We start from the raw sequence: 14,743 nt of genomic DNA, 5'->3' as shown, positions 1-14,743 counted from the left end.
CTTAAAATATTTATACATTACAGTATAATTTTTATCGCGTTGTTGCATGTCATCACGTCATATAAAATAGAAACGAAACCTGGAATTAGTGCTTGCAAATGAAATTGCATAGACTTATAATAATATAATAAAAGCAAACCTAACTCTTGATACTAGAAATTTCGCTTATGCTAGAAAGATAGGTATGGTAGGTACACAGGTTGGTAGGTCTATAAATTAACTACTAATTCTGTACCCATCTATAACATTAGTTAATGAAACAACTGGTACTTATTACTACAATATCGCTACTAGAACTTTTAACTTTTAAGAACAGTAACTAAGTAACTATATGATTTCGGAACTAACGTTACGGTTTTTTTGTTGCAAGTGACATACTCGCTACTAAGTACTGGATATGTATGGATTGCAATAGCTGTAACCTTTCATGAACAAGGCTAAAGCCATTGGTAATTAAATTAGAATTTTCGAAAAGTTCGCCTTATGTGCACAATTTTTTAATTATTTTAAGATTAGAAGCAAAAATATCTAAAAAAAAAGCATTTAGTATATCATAGAATTTCTTTACCTGAAAATGTTGTATTGTTTATTTCCTTCGAACTAAATACTAGTTTAGGTACTATCTACCAAAATTACAATTGGTTTCTTCTCATAGTTAACGTCATACATTATGATAAGAAATCATATTTATATAGATATTTTAATTATAAATTTACATAATATATTCATCAACCGACTTCAAAAAGATTATTCACTCACTGTTCTTTTATATAATTTGAATTGCTGTCAAGCTGATGGTCTCTCTAATTGTAAGTGTTAATCATCGCCTAGGTACATGAACAGCATATATTATCATGTAACGACCGTCATACCACTCATGTGTTCCAGAGGACTAAGGTATCGTGCTTATATCCTGCAATTTTACTGCTTAATTTCCCCCTTCATTTGAAATACATCTTACAAAGTAATCTTGGCGAATGAAATAGGTAACATAGAGGTATTCAAGGCGATTTCGTATAAAGTCTATCTCAGTAAGATATAGTTCATATAGTATATTACAATCAATATAAAAAACGAATACTAAAATAGCGATGTCACCATAAAGTAATGGTTTTATGGGTCATTACTTACGTCATATTAACGATGTTTATTATTTTAGCAGGCGATGTATGCCGAATATCGCTGTGGTGTCAATTAGTGAATAATATACTCACACTATATTTATTAATATTAGTTTTAATGTAAGTTTATTTATAACATTGGAATGGTATTTAATTCATAATTTAAAAAACAACGTTCTTATCGGTTTTTCATATGTATAGGTATACCAAGTGAAATTTCATTATGATGGGTTAAGCCTTCGAGACACTGTTTGTTACGCTGTCAAGTAAACAAACTCGCTTTAGCCTTTTTAATAACAGTTGAGCTATCAGTTTGTCATTATTCTATTTATGATATGGGTTCCAGAGAGTGAGAGATGAATTTATAGATAATAGCAATATCTAGCAAGAATAAGTTTATTTGCGGACAACGTTACAATTTGTTTTTCATACTGCTTTCTTGATATATGATAGCGTACCGGCTTTTTTTATTGATCGCCGCATGCATCCTCATGTAAAGTGCGAATACTGTAACTACCATATAGTAATTTTAAGTAGCTGTGACGTGGTCCAGTGGAATGAGTAGTCATGCTCACTAAAATGTCCAGACTGTGGCGGCGTGGTGGGCCGGGTCATTGGGCCCCCTAAAATATGGTCGAGCGTAGTAATGGCTGGCTCATCCGTCATACTCGTGAACGAGTGCTGCTTGTAGGGACTGGTCTGCTCTTATCACTACGACTAATTTAATCTTATTGTATATTTATATTTGACCCAAAAAATTAGTGCTGGTTGGTAGTTTGTATTCACACGTTTCGATTTGTAAATGTAAACTTACAAGGATTATTTAAAAAAGTAACACACAAGTTTCTTGCTCGTTCTTCTTGTGATGAGACAGATTACCCAACGAGCGGTAGATAAAAAAAATGTTATGACTATTCAAAAGTGCTTAAATTAAGTTTATTTGAATAAATGATTTTCTATTCTATTCTATTCTATGCATATATACAAATACATCGTTAGTTTTTAACAATAGAATTTGAATCGCATTTCAATCTAAATTAATTATGACTGCATTTCGACTTTCGATTGGGTAACCATTCGTATTGATTAAACCGCAAATGAAATGATTGAATTATAAAAACATAGACTCACTGGCTATCATATTTATATCTATGTATACATAAAAATGACAGTGAATCAGATGATATCATTGCACAAAGTGTTCCCGTGTTAGGTAAATAGTTTAAAAAACATATTTTTCCAGCATTGCCCTAATTGAAACTCTAATTTGTCTTTTTATATGACTTTATATATGATAATATGGTATTAATAGAATTAGCAGTTGGGTTTAAAAAATAAACTATTTATTTTGTTCACCAGGTCAACATTCAATCCCAGAATGGTTTCACCCCCCTCTATATGGCCGCTCAGGAGAACCATGACGGGGTTGTCAAGTTCCTTCTTGCTAATGGCGCTAATCAAAGCCTAGCTACAGAGGTAAGTATCATTACTATAGTTATTGCTAACTGACTCGGCAAACGGTGTTTTACCATATACTTTTGACAGGGCCATCCTTATCATCTACGGATATAAAAAATAGCCTGCTATCTACCAAATTCTCAGATTTACCAAGTATGCACTAAATATTTCATAATAACGGTCAAGCTTTTTCGGAGAAGTATGTTAATAAATACTGTATCACGATATCTTTATATATTATTCTCATTGTTTTTTTTAGATAGGTATTTTATTTTTTATATTACACATATATTATACATTTTGATAGGTATTTTGGCAGGTAACAAGTCTACAGTCCTCTCTCGATTAAAATTATTAACTTTATTAATATTTCCATTAATATGGATTTAGTCAGAAATATAAGTTAACACAAAGATGCGATCCTACGATGTCTAACTAATGTATCCTATTATACGACCGTTCAGTCTAAATTGCAATAATCCACAAGGCTACGATGCTCTCATTCTTCTTACAGAGAGATATAACTATGAATGTTTGTTCAGGATGGCTTTACACCACTGGCAGTGGCTATGCAGCAAGGGCATGAGAAGGTAGTCGCTGTACTGCTTGAAGCAGATACTCGGGGTAGAGTCCGTCTGCCCGCTCTACACATCGCTGCCAAGAAGGACGACGTGAAGGCTGCCAATTTATTACTTGAGGTAGGTTTGTTCTAGTAGATACATTGCTCGGTACTTCACTGAATATGTCCTTGAATTATATTATAGCTATATAGATAGTGGAATGGTAAACAAAATGATGATCCAAAGGCCAACTGATGGTAAACGCTGCTACAGATATGAACAGCACAACAGTTTTTGAAACAAAGTTGTGATGACTCGTTACTATTTATGCCGACTAAAGTGTCATAGACTATAATTTCACTGCCATTTTTCATTCTTCATACAAGAATGCAGTTTGTTGTGCAAGACACTTGGATGCAATAATATATGAGACAAACAATATTTAAACAGCTTTGTATAAAGTGTACATCAGTAACATCAACCAAAATAGTCAAAATGAGTTATATAATCAGCAAATTTATAAAATGCAAAAAATACTTGCCAAATATATGTAAAATAATAGATGCCTTTACACGTACTGTACCCTCTTTCAGGTGCGAATAGGCTTTAATGCTGTTAAAAGTGTGTTTGTAAATGTAAACAAAGAGAACAAGAATGCAAAAAATTCGCCTTATCGAGCATGAAATAATGTGTATAGTCAGCTATCCGTCTGTATTATTATTCTAAACTTACCTTCATTTTTTTCACCGTTTATATGACATATAAAACTTTTCCACATCACATTTTTATAAGTAAACACTCCAATTTATTTATTCATTAAAAGGTCAAGCGTCTATTTATAAACTTATTTTAGCTATTGATCTATCTTGTAGTTTTATTTCAAGCTACTTCCTCAAATAGAAGATAATTTCGAATTATTAAAATTGATTTTAAAGGTTTCAGTAATCACGATAACACCTCCAAAAGTTCTAGGAAACTATACAATATGTCCTCTTTTTTTGCTTATATTTATGCGAAAGATGTAACGTATTTATCTTTTTGAAAGATGTAACGTATTTACGTTTTTTAACGAATGATAATTCGGAAATTTTACATACAGAACGAGGACAAAAACTATACAATATAGCATCTTATCTTATTTATATTTATACGAAATATGTAATATATTTATCTAGTTATATTGTCAATATCTTACATATATTTTCTTGGCGTGAAAACGGCAACAATATTTAATTAGGTAGGGTTTTAGTTTGTACGAGTGGAATAGATTTTAACAATCGATAATTTCGGTATTTCTTAAACAGAACGAGCACAATCCGGATGTAACGTCCAAATCCGGTTTTACGCCGCTGCACATCGCAGCCCACTATGGCAATGAGTCTGTAGCGAGATTGCTTCTCGCCAAAGGTGCTGATGTAAACTGCGCGGCCAAACACAATATATGTCCTCTACATGTTGCTGCTAAATGGGGTAAGTGCTGATGGTAAATACATTAGTTTCAGTATGTGTCATAAATAGTCCAGTGATTTAGCACACTTCAGATGATCGTAGGTTCGATTCCCGTACGATATAAAAAATTGTTGTAACATATTAAGAGAACATTACAAATGGGACTAAAATTGTTATTAAAAATTCTCTCATCAAGAAGTATCTTGTGCTGGTATTAGTAAATAAATAAATAGTAAAATCTTTAATTACTTTGGAACTATATGGCACTGTCTGAGCTATACTGGGTTTTATATTTCTTATTTTCCTATTCTCAGCTTATATGATACGATTATTATTATTTATTAGGCAAAGACAATATGGTAGCACTCCTCGGCGACAACGGCGCTAACGTAGAAGCCAGGACTAGAGATGGGCTGACTCCCCTCCACTGCGCAGCGAGGTCTGGCCACGAGAGGGTGGTGGAAGCATTGCTGGATAGAGGCGCGCCAATAACCAGCAAAAGCAAGGCAAGTTATAATTTAATCCTCTTATTTAGTAAAACCACAGATAACATAATATTTATTATATTATATATATTATATTACTAAGTAAAACCCTCAATCTACGAGTGGTGTAGATTAAGTTAAGTGTTTGTTGTTAGAAGGAAAGGAGAGGGCGTAATGGAGAGTGTGTGTTAAACATCATGATATTATATTTCCTTATTAAAAATCATTATATTATATTTTGTGCATTTTGGCACTTTCTAGCAGTTTTCCTTTTTAAATCAACTCGCTGCCTACTGAATGACGCCACGCGGCTATCAGTTCGAAATTTGATAAAAAAAAGTACCTAATACTTTTTTTTGGTTATGGATTATAACTTCACTATTTGCATTTATAACGTGTGCTCACGGACTTATTTATATATCAAAAACCGTTGAAATTAGATTCACATTACGAGCAAGTGTATTGAAAAATATTTTCTTTCTTTCTTTAAAGTGTTGTCTTCTTCGGTGCAGAACGGGTTGGTCCACTCTTTAAAGTGTTCTCGTCTTTTGGTACAGAACGGGTTGGCCCCCCTGCACATGTCTGCGCAGGGTGACCACGCCGACGCGGCGCGCGTCCTGCTGGCCCGGCGAGCACCAGTCGACGACGTCACCGTGGACTACCTTACCGCGCTGCACGTGGCCGCTCACTGTGGTCACGCTAAAGTGGCCAAATTGTTACTTGACAGGTAAAGTTTAAGATCCATAATTGAAATTCTGTGCATATGTAGCTTAAAAGATGTAGATTTACATCCAACGGCGGCGACTTTGTACTATGTTTCATAGTACGCTTTGATCTTTAAATTACACATCTACGAGTACGAGCAAGAGTAAGTGAGATTCAGTTATGCTGTATTTAGTACATTTTTGTTAATGGATAATATACTTAGATAACACCCAGAGTAATATAAACAATCTTACTCATCATGAATACAAGTGTTTGCACCGTGCGAGGAATCGAACCCGCGACCATCAAAAAGAAAGGCAATGTGCTAAACCACTACACTAGAGAGGCCATAGAATATAACGTTTACAATTGTATTATTAGATTTGTAAAAAGAACATTCCTGTTACAAATAATATAAATTATTAAATCTTAATACAGGAATGCAGACGCCAATGCGCGCGCTTTGAATGGATTCACACCACTGCATATTGCTTGCAAGAAGAACAGGATCAAAGTTGTGGAGTTACTGCTCAAATATGGAGCTAGTAAGTACATTTTTAATAGATAATAATGCAATGGTTGCACTAATGTTGTCTGCTCGCGTGGTTCCAGTGGATGATGATAAGATGAATATAAGGTCAGTTATCCCATCGTGGTAAGTTCAAATGAAATTTATCAAGATGGTTTCCAGTGGGAACTGTGTGGAGGTCAACCTGATATAATACATTGCTATTGCTAGGTATACACCATGTCAGGTTGACCCTTCACATTTCATAAGAGTTCAACTTACTAAAAATCCTTTCCCTCTGCTAGTAAGTATCATAGAGTCAAATCTTTCTTTCTTTTAAATGTTTTTTCTTTCTTTCAAGTCTATATTAGACACGACGTAGTGCGTCGAAATCCAAACGTTAAAAATTTAGACATCAAAAATCTGCCATTTATTTTTGAACCTTCATTAATTCATTACCATTGGTTTTAATATAGATATACATTTAATTTAATCAGGTATTCAAGCAACGACTGAGTCAGGCTTAACGCCTCTCCACGTGGCCGCATTCATGGGCTGTATGAACATCGTCATCTACCTGCTGCAACATGAAGCTAATCCTGACGTGCCCACAGTCAGGGGCGAGACGCCATTGCATTTAGCTGCCAGAGCTAATCAGGTAATGTAATTCTTTTATAGGTTTCATGAGTCATTAATTGATATCTTTTTTAAGCTAACATATGCACATACTGCATGGTGCTAACTCCGCTGTAGCTTTCCCAGTATATCGAATTTAGAGCCATTCATAGATAGTTAGGGCATAATGCTATGTATAGTAAAATAACTACTATAAATATTTCATATGTTAGACGCTTACTTTCTTTGTACTTTAAAGTTCTAGCAGGAGTATTGAATGTACCTGTTGAGTGTGAGCTCTTGAGGGTTCTACATAAGTAGGATATAGTGGGTGCTAAGAAAATATGGAGATAATTGAAAGATAAGATCGATACGACAGCGATATAATATATGTATGCATGTATATATACTATATATGAAAACATAATTTTCAAACAGAAAAAGAATTGCTTAATTTGGTTCAGGGATTTAGAACTCTTAATAGGAAAATGAACTTATTTTCCTCATTACAGATTTCGCTCTGCTTTATGAAATAAGCATAGATTATACATATACTTTATTACCTTTACCTTTCGTTTGGTACGACTAACTCTGTATATATATTTTAGACTGACATCATTAGAATTTTGCTTCGCAACGGAGCGGCGGTCGAAGCTAAAGCCAGAGAGAGACAAACTCCGTTACACATAGCGTCCCGTCTGGGCAATGTGGACATTGCGGTGCTACTGCTGCAACACGGTGCCGACGTGAGGGCGATGACTGCTGACCATTACAATCCGCTGCACATTGCTGCTAAACAGCATAATCATGACGTAAGTATTATTAACTGACTTCAAAGAAGTTTGCGATTACAATACAACACACGGCACCGTCCTCGCCGGCGAAGATGACGACCTCAATTACACTGTAAGTTCTGAAAATACCTGTACCAGCAGTTGCCTCTCTAATTGATAACCTGTGCCATTCTAACAGGGATCATAATTATAATAACTTGAGCCGAGCTTCGAACTCCTAGCGCCAAAATTAACCCGAAGTTGCATACGGCAGACAGGACTTAGCCTTCAGCTATTCAATAAGTTCATAATTAAAAGACTATAATTATTTTCCGAACTTATATTTTTTTTGTATTAATATTTTTGCAACTATGGATTTAATGATCTTAATGTTCTTAGTTTGGCATACTACTGCCTGTTTTGACTTCACTTGGAAGTCTTTTTTAAGGTGCATTCTTTACTGCCTCTTGTGTCGCCTTATTACATAGAATATAGTTTAATTATGTGGTGATGTATTTGTTTAGGTGGCGGCAGCGTTAATTGAGCACAATGCTCCACTCACTGCGACCACAAAGAAAGGATTCACGGCCTTACACCTCGCTGCGAAATATGGAAACTTGAAGGTAAGATATAAATATACACTCGTATCAATATGCAAGTACCATTTCAATAAAGATTTATACAGAAATATCAGACATAACAAGTTTCTGTAAATACTTTGTTAACTAGAAAATACGCCGAAAACCAGGATAGATTTTGTAAACTCTAAGTTGTAAGCGTGAATTCCTTGATGATGGCGAGCGGTGTGATGATAGAATTAATCAGCACTTTTTTGTGGTGTCAATTGTTCAGGACATAATTAGTATTTTATTAATTCGTTAACTACAAAATGAGTGTTAAAACATTTGAGTGTTACCCAAATGTTTGAAAGCAAGTCTTTATAATGTTTTTCAATTTGTTTTTATATTAGGTAGCAAATCTGCTACTGGCTCATGGAGCATCACCAGATCAGGCCGGCAAGAACGGCATGACACCGCTTCATATTGCTGCCCAGTATGACCAACAGGCTGTTGCCACCACTCTACTCGAGAAAGGAGCTGATGCTAAGGTGATTCACATACATATATATACTTTTTGACTTAGTAGTTTCTCTTGCGTTTTCGTTTTTATACGTACATAAACAATTCTTAAAGTCTGTTTGTGATAAGCTAAAATGAAATATTTGCTCTGCCTGCGAACATAGAGGTTCTGTATAGAAACAAGACAGTATGTTAACATTACACTTATATTCTTATGATGTAGATAGAGGGTACAAATGGAGAATTAAGTAACAAGAATTTTTTGCATTGTTGTAGTGTAAGTAGTTAGATTGAGTCATCCGCCATTAAAATGGCACACGCAAAAGTAACCAAATGTCAAGTGTAAGTCACTTATAACACTTTTCGCTTTTTCTACGTGTATTTTTTTCTCAGCAATAGTCCACTTCCTTATACCTATTCGACAAGATTTAAACTTATATATCCCATGTTATCAGGCGATAGCCAAAAACGGACATACACCGCTGCACATAGCAGCTAGGAAGAACCAAATGGAAACCGCGGCTACGTTACTCGAGTATGGGGCACTGACTAACGCCGAGTCGAAAGCTGGCTTCACACCGCTGCACCTTGCTGCTCAGCAGGTTTGTCAATTAGGTTTTTTTATGTAACTGGAGTAGTAAACAAGCTAACGACCTACCTGATGGTAAGTGGTAATCATCGCCTGTATGTATAACTTGTCATGGATGTGACATGGTGAAGTGATGTTCGTTATTATATGGTACTTGTATTATCACTGATGTGTTAATATTCCAGAGGACTAGGCCTAACCAAACCTAAACATATCTTACAAAGTTGTGAGCAGAGGAATCCAGATGACTTTGTACAAAGTATCGGTCTATAGTGAAGTCATCTGCGTAGGACTGTATGACGAATCTATTTACATAATTCACCATACTTTTTTCTATGTTCTTTCTCAAGGGTCATACGGAAATGTGTTCGTTGCTATTGGAGCATGGAGCCGAGGTAGACCAACAGGCCAAGAATGGACTTGCAGCTTTTCATCTCGCCGCTCAGGAAGATAGAGTGCCAGTCGCTCAACTGTTGGCGAAGAATGGTGCTGAGGTAGACATTCATGATAATCCTTGTTATTACTACACTTTGAAAGTAAGACGAAATTAAAGGTGATTAGATTTTAAAAACATACGCACTGTTTCGGTCATATCGGAGTATATATACATCTTTATTTATTGTCATTTTAAGAGAGAGAGAGGTTTTTAATTAGTCAAACACTGATAAGAAAGACGAATTAATCAAAAACAAGAAACCGGAAACATTCTATGTTGATTTCAAATACGAATACATTCAGAGATTGGGAAGAATGCTAAGTGTTAGACTCACCATGACGTCGATAGTACAGTCCCATATAAGATTATAGTAAATAAAAATTAAAACAAAATATCTGTTGATGCGTCTATTACAGACTCTTTAAAATTCAATTAGGGAGAATATTGTAAGCACCAGTACTTTAGTCATGATTATTTATATATTATTTTAGAAATGTGTGTGTATTAAAATATAAATGTACATATTGTTAAAATATCTACAGGTTGATATTTGCACAAAGGGTGGCTACACACCCTTGCATATTGCAAGTCACTACGGACAAGCGAACATGGTTCGATTTTTACTCGAAAATGGAGCGTCTGTGAAGGCACAGACCACACACGGGTAAGTTTTTATTTTTAGAAACATTTATATTTTTTCTAATTATAACTAATATTATAAATGTGAAAGTGTGATTGTATATTTTTAATAACATTTAAAAGAGACAACGTTGTAGTAACAGCTAGTATTAATATGTCTAAAATTGAAATATCTATATCAATATTTATATAAAATTTAATTAGTTTTATATATTGAAAGTCATATAAAATATGATCTGATAAAAAATCTATGTCTAGTCAATTGTTTTAAATATTGATGTAAAATTTATAATCTTAATAATTCACTTATAATTGAAATGTTTTTTTTAATTTTTAGTCATTATTATTTTAAATTGTGATAATATTCTAAAGCTAGTCTACTATACATATATAGTACAACTCACAGGATTATTTTTTAAATAGGTATATTTTTTTTTATTCAGATACACGGCATTGCACCATGCAGCTCAACAAGGCCACATTAATATAGTCAATATTCTGTTGGAACACAAAGCTGACGCCAATGCCACCACCACGGTCAGTATACCTTCAATTAAAAGTTCATTTTATGAACAGGACAATGTGTCTTATCAATCAATATTGACGCTGCTCATTGTACATAGTAGGCAATTTATCTACAACGCAAATTAAAGAAAACTTGCTCCACGTAATTTTCTTGATACTTTCTTTCACAAGAAGCTTCTCCTATGTATAGTCTATATATATTTGTATATAGATTATTATTGCTGCATTAATAATGTCATATGCTAGTATGACTATAAATTTTGTTCTGCTGTTAAATCTAATATTGAATGCTTCAATCAGGAAGAATGAGCAAGAATCTTGCGTGTTGCTGTTTTAAAAATGTGAAATTTAAAATAATAAGTCATATCTATACTAATATTATAAAGAGGTAACGTTTGTATGTTTGTTTGTTCGGTGTAATCTTCGGTTCAGCTAATCCGATTTTAAAAATTCTTTCACTGTTAGAAAGATATATTATTATCCTCGAGTGCTACACGCTATATAACATCACGCTATGACCAAGCATCAATGAAAAATTAGTGTGGTATAAAACTGTTAATAGAATTAAAACCATATTCTTATTGAACAGAATGGCCAAACTCCTCTGGACATTGCATCTAAGCTGGGTTACGTCACAGTGATGGAAACACTGAAGGAGGTATCAGAACCCTCAATAGCACCGGCTTCCCAGGAAAAGTACAAAGTGGTCGCACCAGAAACTATGCTGGAAACATTCATGTCCGATTCTGAAGAAGAAGGCGGTAAGTTGTGAAGAATGTTAAAGTTTTCCTAATGGTTTGGAATGAAAAACGAGTTAACAGCCGACCTATAGGAAGTTTCCAGCCGTCGTTCTAGGAACGTCGCATATATATATGAATAATCCCTATTTAATTTTTTATACTTTGGTCCTTTGAGTAGTATTTATGCGACTACTATGTTATTTAATTCATGGGTGGTAAAGTTTTAACAAAAGCTTTCCAAAAGTATATGTATGTATATGAAACATTAAATAAACTCAGGTTAGATTTTTATATATGTATATGTTATGTAATAAAATGGTTAAATATACATATAATAATAATAATACTCATAGACAGTTCACACAGAGCCATCAAGTCCTAAACTAAACAGAGTTTATGTTATGGATATTAAACAACTAATACATATATTTTTTTTATAAATCCATTTTTAATATACATATAAAATACCCAGATCGATCAGTCACCAATACAAGTCTTTGTACCGTCCGAGGAATTGAACCCGCGACTATCGGAAGTAAATCGGTGTGCTAAACCGTTAGACCACCGAGGCCGACGAATTATCTTCATTTATAAAATAATACATTCAAATTGCAAATATTAAAGTTATGTATGTACTTCTAGGTGAGGACACAATTTTAAATGACCAGCCATACCGATACTTGACGGCTGATGATATGAAGTCACTCGGTGATGACTCATTACCAATCGACGTGACCAAAGACGAGAGAACAGAATCCGCCCTGAGTCATAAGAATATAATGGATATGTCGCAAGGTAAGATAACCAAAATTAACACTTTTTTTATACAACTGTGGTAGCTATCAAGCATACGACCCTTCTGACGGTAACAGGTACCATAGCCTGAAACAGGGGTGTCGCGTGCTCGTTGCCGACTCTTAAGAAACCTCAATATACTCATCTTGTAAAACCCCATGCTGTAGTCTCGTGACAAAATCTCGGCAGTGAGTCATTCCACAGTCTAAGTGTACGTGGAAGAAGCTCTTCTGAAACCGCATTGTCCGAGACTGCTTAGGATCTAGTGTGAAATTATAAATTTAAAATCATATTTTATTAAAGAAATGGCTTCCTATTTTTAGGGTCTATGAACGGTATCCCGTACCAGCCTCAGCAGGAGGTGGTGGTGAAGAGTATCAGCCGGTACAGCACGGCACAAGCACCTGAAGGATACTGCTACAACGTGGACCCCACACAACCCAAGTCAGTACATTATTTTTTCTGTCAAAAAGATAGTTATTGATTAAATAGTATTTTTTAGACAATAATACTGAAGTCTATTTAATTCTTATCTAGAATCGTATTCCAAACTAGTTTTACAATTTACATGTACGCGTTTGTTATAGATATTTAATTTATACGATTGTTTTCAGAGTCATGCAATTATTAATGACTACAATGATTCTTTCACACGCTTTCTGGACACGAAATTAACAGGAAAAAACTGCAGTGGAAGAAGTAAGTATTACCATTTTAAGTACTTAAGTAGTAGACTTTGTGCAATTCTCTGTCTCATTCATTTCAGCCGTCTAGCAGCTTGCTTTATACACTGTTATATCTAAAGTATGAGATGCGGTAGTGAAACAGTATAGGGTATGTAGTAGTACAGGGTATGTAGACCTAACAACATTCCCTAGAAATGTTATATTTTTGTTATACAAATGTTATATTTTTTATAAATGTTAATTGAATGATGTACTCGCTATCGCTAACGGTTGACGATGGCGGGGAATATATAATAAGTGGAGAATAATACGATGAGTATGACGACAGGTCAGTTTACACATTTTTACCCTTCAGTTTACCGCAATACTTTCCAGGGGCAACCGCGTATAAGTCAATCTGACGACATTGCTAACAATGGCAATTATCAGTCCACAAACCAAAAATTCCCTTCCCCCAGCGCATGTTGTTACCACAGCCAGTACGTGATGACGTGCGTCAGCGGTGTTGTACATGCTTCTACTTACCATCAGTTGAACCAACTTGTTTGCCGTTCATCATTATCATTGCCTTTATCTTTCTCCACTGATCTCTATCGGCCGTCATATCCGAGCATATTTTCTGCCGTTCCATTTAGAAAAAGTCGGAAATCATCTGCTGTAACTTAAGTGTTAACCAACAGTTTCCTGGTGTCGTTCCTGGTGGACGCACGAGGTGGTGCATTACGAGGTTGCCGCGGTGGTGGCGTCCGCGTGATAGTACCGCCGCTGTCTGCACAGCAACCCACGAGGATCACTTGCAGGTCATTTTATTTTATTATTTTTATAGCTACCGTTACTGTCTATCGGGTACGAAGGTCTCGTGGAGAGTGGATACTCCTACACTGAATATTTTATTTAATGTTATTTGTTTATTATAAGATTTGTAAATGTAATATAATGCAATGTAATGAAGTGCAATGTAATGCAATATGGACTTTATTCCCCGCATTTAGCCTCTCATATGGGGTTGTTATAAATATAACATATACTGTAGAAACTGCTCTAGGCGAATCTGTGTCGCGGGAGTCCGCAATGGAATTGTCATTGTAAAGAAGAATTATTTAATTTTTGTTTATAAAAAAACCTAAAAAATACTTGGCAATTTAAAAATATATATTGATAGCAATATTATCAATATGTACCATTATTATCAATATGTACCATAGATTGTATTTTGTGTAAATCTATTTTTTTATATTCTAATATCATTTATACTGTATATTAGTCAAAATACATATGTTTTCTTTCTTTTTATCAAATGACTTTCGCCGCAAATTTGCATTTATAAAGTGAATATGTATTTTAAATTTCACACAAAAAGAAAAAAACAGAAGAAGCATTTTTTTATAATATAATAATAACCAATGAATATAATTACGAATTTAATACAATTGTAAAATTAAAGATTATTTTTATATTTTCAGATATTTAAAACCGTCCCGCATTAACCACATGCCACCCCTTATGGAAGGAGAAGCGCTGGCGGCCAGGGTGTTGGAGATGGGACCTGTCGCTGCCAAGTTTTTGGGGTAATAAATTTT

The 14,743-nt window shown here is 34.6% G+C and overlaps 1 protein-coding gene across 1 annotated transcript in view; it reads left to right on the top strand.

Annotated features, from left to right (window-relative positions):
- The window catches only part of LOC131851953 (ankyrin-2-like), a 68,678-nt gene that overhangs the window by 22,850 nt on the left and 31,085 nt on the right, over positions 1-14,743 (top strand). The window contains exons 4-23 of the mRNA XM_059202514.1: positions 2,481-2,597; positions 3,122-3,277; positions 4,444-4,609; positions 4,934-5,094; positions 5,631-5,800; positions 6,217-6,323; positions 6,784-6,944; positions 7,510-7,713; positions 8,199-8,297; positions 8,645-8,782; positions 9,209-9,355; positions 9,693-9,836; positions 10,321-10,442; positions 10,861-10,954; positions 11,532-11,703; positions 12,325-12,477; positions 12,801-12,921; positions 13,156-13,176; positions 13,844-13,963; positions 14,627-14,731. Of these exons, the coding sequence (XP_059058497.1) occupies positions 2,481-2,597; positions 3,122-3,277; positions 4,444-4,609; positions 4,934-5,094; positions 5,631-5,800; positions 6,217-6,323; positions 6,784-6,944; positions 7,510-7,713; positions 8,199-8,297; positions 8,645-8,782; positions 9,209-9,355; positions 9,693-9,836; positions 10,321-10,442; positions 10,861-10,954; positions 11,532-11,703; positions 12,325-12,477; positions 12,801-12,921; positions 13,156-13,176; positions 13,844-13,963; positions 14,627-14,731 (2,678 nt within the window). The remainder of the gene's footprint in view (positions 1-2,480; positions 2,598-3,121; positions 3,278-4,443; positions 4,610-4,933; positions 5,095-5,630; positions 5,801-6,216; positions 6,324-6,783; positions 6,945-7,509; positions 7,714-8,198; positions 8,298-8,644; positions 8,783-9,208; positions 9,356-9,692; positions 9,837-10,320; positions 10,443-10,860; positions 10,955-11,531; positions 11,704-12,324; positions 12,478-12,800; positions 12,922-13,155; positions 13,177-13,843; positions 13,964-14,626; positions 14,732-14,743) is intronic.

This window comes from Achroia grisella, unplaced genomic scaffold (genome assembly GCF_030625045.1).
Source record: "Achroia grisella isolate CSIRO2021 unplaced genomic scaffold, CSIRO_AGI_Agris_v1 utg1174, whole genome shotgun sequence".
Lineage (NCBI taxonomy): Eukaryota > Metazoa > Arthropoda > Insecta > Lepidoptera > Pyralidae > Achroia > Achroia grisella.
The sequence above is the reverse complement of the archived record's forward strand: the minus strand, read 5'-3'. Positions and strand labels throughout refer to the sequence as shown.